At 34.4% G+C, this 3,973-nt stretch overlaps 1 protein-coding gene across 1 annotated transcript in view; it reads right to left on the minus strand.

Moving 5' to 3' along the window:
• The window catches only part of LOC107665585 (golgin subfamily A member 7B-like), a 26,021-nt gene extending 23,504 nt beyond the window's left edge, over nucleotides 1-2,517 (minus strand). Inside the window, exon 1 of the mRNA XM_016456505.1 lies at nucleotides 2,387-2,517. Within this exon, the coding sequence (XP_016311991.1) occupies nucleotides 2,387-2,398 (12 nt within the window). The 5' untranslated portion in view covers nucleotides 2,399-2,517. The remainder of the gene's footprint in view (nucleotides 1-2,386) is intronic.
• Nucleotides 2,518-3,973: the final 1,456 nt, after the last annotated feature.

Consider the following 3,973-nt stretch of genomic DNA (forward strand, 5'->3'; position numbering starts at 1 on the left):
TTTGATCCACTTCAAATGTTGACTACTATAGTATATATTTATATATAAATATATTACTTGTTTTTCATGAATGTATTTTACAACAATACAAAGAGCAATGTGTAGGCCTACCAGATTTAGCCCTACACTTATTCACTTTTATTTGTTACCCACTAAATAATGTATTTTTTTACACTAAAATTTTAGGATTTAATAAAATTATTGTGTACTCTAGAGTATTTTTCTAGAGTAACTTTTGCTACTGAATTATCCATTAACCTAGTTTATAATAGTATTTTTGTCATAGATTTTGATTATATATAATGAAGCTGTCTATATTTAGTAGATTGTGTGTAACATACAAAAGAGTGATGATCGACCTACATATTGAGGTATAGAAATTCTACACTCATTTAAAAAAACTGCGCTGGTATCGGATAGATATCGGTATTGGCAGATACTCAGAATTTTTGGTATCGGATCGGTATCGGTTCTGAAAAAGTGGTATCGAGCCATCCCTAAAAAACACTGTTGACTTTGGACTCTCATCTAGACAGATAAATAGCAAGCAACCCTCCAAGGACTGTCTAATGCAGCAGCTCTGCATAAAAACAGAAACACATCACACATCAGTTGTCACAGTAGCCCCAGAATATAAAACAACCTGATTTATTTCCAGCAGTAGTTATTTTAAGGATTAACTGCAGTTAATTTGAGGTGCATGTCAAAGAAAAAGCTAGAGAGCCATCTAAAGAAGCCTCAGAGTTTATGGCACCAAATGCTAAATTGACCAGTGAAGCGAAGGAAAGACTCTCGGAGCGTTCCTGGAACATTCCCATGACTCATTACAATATGTTTTTTAATGAAAACTAACCGGATGTAGGACAAAAAGACCACAAGATGCCCAGAGCAAGTGCATGACAACTCTTCTTGTGACAGCAAAAAAAATTTTTTTGCCCAGCGAATGTTGGCTAGGTGAGAGCCAACAATCAGATTCAATATCCTGGTAAAAGTAAAATCTAGGTTGCTGAGGGATACAATTGTTTCCCTGAATACATTACAAACCGTGGAATCTCATTGTGTATTCTCACTGGAGGGATTTGTCTTGCTACCTTTTGAATAAATCTGTAAACAAGATGGCTGAGTAAACAGAAAGTGCATGCAATCTATACAGATGCCTAAATATAAACCATTTATTATGCTGTTTTGATAGGAGTTGATGATGCATTAAGGATAAAGGGCAGCCATACAGACATTATTCCTAAATAGAGAAAATAAATGGTATTTGGAAGATATGCCTTTAGAGAAAAGAGATGTGGATGCTTATGCATATTAAATATGCCCATCCATGCTTGCATTCTCTGTTTAATTATGAATAATGATTCATATGATGTCAACAAGGATGCAAGAAAAAAAAGGAAAGTTTATGAAGATGCTAAAACATCTATGATGCTAGAGTATTGCACATGGTTGCCAGGGTGTTGCTATGCAGGTATCAACAATAGAAGTCAGAGAGGGATCTTAAAATAGTATTGATAATGAAGGATTTGTCAGAATCTCTTCAATCACTAACACAAAATATATCAGTGAAACAAATCTCACACCAGATAATCTAAAGACTATGACCATTAAAATTGCACAATTGCTAATAGTGAAACAAAGACACTGGTTGTTGTATTATGGTTTATATGCAAGGCGTAATACACTTAGCAGGTCATTATTGCAAAATAAACTGATCAACATAACCGTGTTTGTTTTGATGTCCCACTTTTACACAGCTTTTTACAAATTATAAACTGAAATAGATAAATAATAAAATAAATAAACTGAAAAATACATATTTATTTGAGTTTTTTTTAAATAGATTACTTGGAGAAACAGGAGCACAGGAAACATGGGTTTCCCCGATCAACTGTTAGTTATACTGTTACCACGGTCATTAATCGAAAATATATGAATGACGCAGCTGACCAATCAGAATCAAGTATTCCAAAGAGCCGCGTAATAAATTCTTCTACTTCAGCATCTGTTGGTTCTTTATTCAGTCAGCATATTTGTGTCTCTGTCCAGGGTGCTGAATTACACATCAGTCTGTCTGTATCATTCACACTTTCTTCGGTAGATCCTCTTTTTTGACCACAACATATTTATGCTTCACTTTTGCTGGCTTCATTGGAAAACTCCGTGTCACATCGTCGAAATCAACATTTAAAGGAAACATCGTCTCCATTTCTTAATTGACTTCTTTGAACGCGTCTCATCTAAAGCGTCTACAGAAATCATCGTGATTCAGCCCCACAGCAGGTGTCAAAACAACTTCATCCAAACCATGCGAATGAAACGGACCCGCTCTCCGCTGTCTGTTCATCTCGCACGAAGCTCAGATGAATGCGTTAATGATTCTTACCTCTGTCGCCATGATGCCTGAGACGGTGGTGGATCTGTCCCGGTGCTGAAATCCTCTCCACTCGTGGGACAGTACCGGACGGAGAGATGAACGCGCTGGAGAGGGTGGAGCAGCGTCCTACTGATGGAGGAGGAGTGACTGGTACAGAAAGTACAGATGTGCTTCACTTCATGTTTGTAGATACGCTGGATCTTCGTAGAGACTCAGAGAGAGAGGGAGCAGGACCACCAGAGGAGTATATTACCACATAAACACTGGGGTTAAAAAGTACTTCATCAATAAAGAAAGGCTCTCCATTTTCTTTAGATGTGGAGACGTTTACAGTGACTACACTGTAATAATAATAATAATAATAATAATAATAATAATACATAAAAAATAAGTCGTGTAACCCAGAAAGTGTTGAATGTAACATGTAATTTAACTAGTTTTATTCAAGTGAAAAAAAAAAAGTAAAATCCCTATTTATGAGACAAATTAGGTAGTAAGAGCTCCTGAAGGTTTACATTTTTACAGTATAGATGTGAGTTTTATATATTGTATACATTTATACAAGTTTACAGTATCCAGCTAACAAAAATATATTCTAAGAATGTTTTGGTAGCGTCCCCTTTAAGTTATTTCTGAATTAAAACTTTACTTTAGAAAGGCTTCAACTTTCAACTTTACTTTCAAACTTTTAAGCTATTTCTTAATTAAAACATTTCATATTAATGTTCTCTAAATGTTAAAAATGTCAACTTTTGTATGTTTAAAAACATTTTTTCGTGGTTATTATACAAATGTTAGAGAAAACATTAAGGGAAAGTTCCATTTAATCATTTTGCAAACATTATGGGAACATTAGTTTTAAATGTTCATTGAAAGTTCTGAAACATATAGCAAAATAAATATTACATCTAAGTAAAATGTAAAAAATTATTTTTTTAAATGTTATTTAAGAACACTGAACAAATGTTCTATTCTATTAACTTGTTCATAACATCTACAGAATCTTGCCAGAACATTATCCAAAATTTCTGATAACATTTTAAAAAATGTACATTAATACAGTGACATTGCTTGACACTCAAGATTCAATATTCATGGTTTCCATGGTGAGTTTCAGCTACTACTGTACCTTCTGGAAGAAAATTCAGACTCCCCCAAGGCTGAACAGGTTCAATCATTCATTCTTGCCGTTAAGATCTCAAACACTAAGATATATATTAAATAAGGGTCTAAAGGGTGGTGCAGTATATGATGAAGGTGACACATGTGTGTATTCACAATGTACAGTACATGTGGATGGAGGACTGTACATATTGAGATGCAGGTGGTGGTGTGCATATTATATTGGATGGACTGATGTCTGATGTAAATCCAAGTATAAAAAATGTAAGTGTATTTTAGTAATTTAGCAGATGCTTTTATCCAAAGCGACTTACAAATGAGGACAATACAAGCAGTCAAAACTAACAAAAGAGCAACAATATATAAGTGCAAATGACAAGTCTCGGTTAGCCTAACGCAGTACACGTAGCAAGGTGTATATATATATATATATATATTATACACACACACACACACACACACACACAAACAAGG

This window comes from Sinocyclocheilus anshuiensis, unplaced genomic scaffold, assembly GCF_001515605.1.
Source record: "Sinocyclocheilus anshuiensis isolate Anshui unplaced genomic scaffold, SAMN03320099.WGS_v1.1 scaffold407, whole genome shotgun sequence".
Lineage (NCBI taxonomy): Eukaryota > Metazoa > Chordata > Actinopteri > Cypriniformes > Cyprinidae > Sinocyclocheilus > Sinocyclocheilus anshuiensis.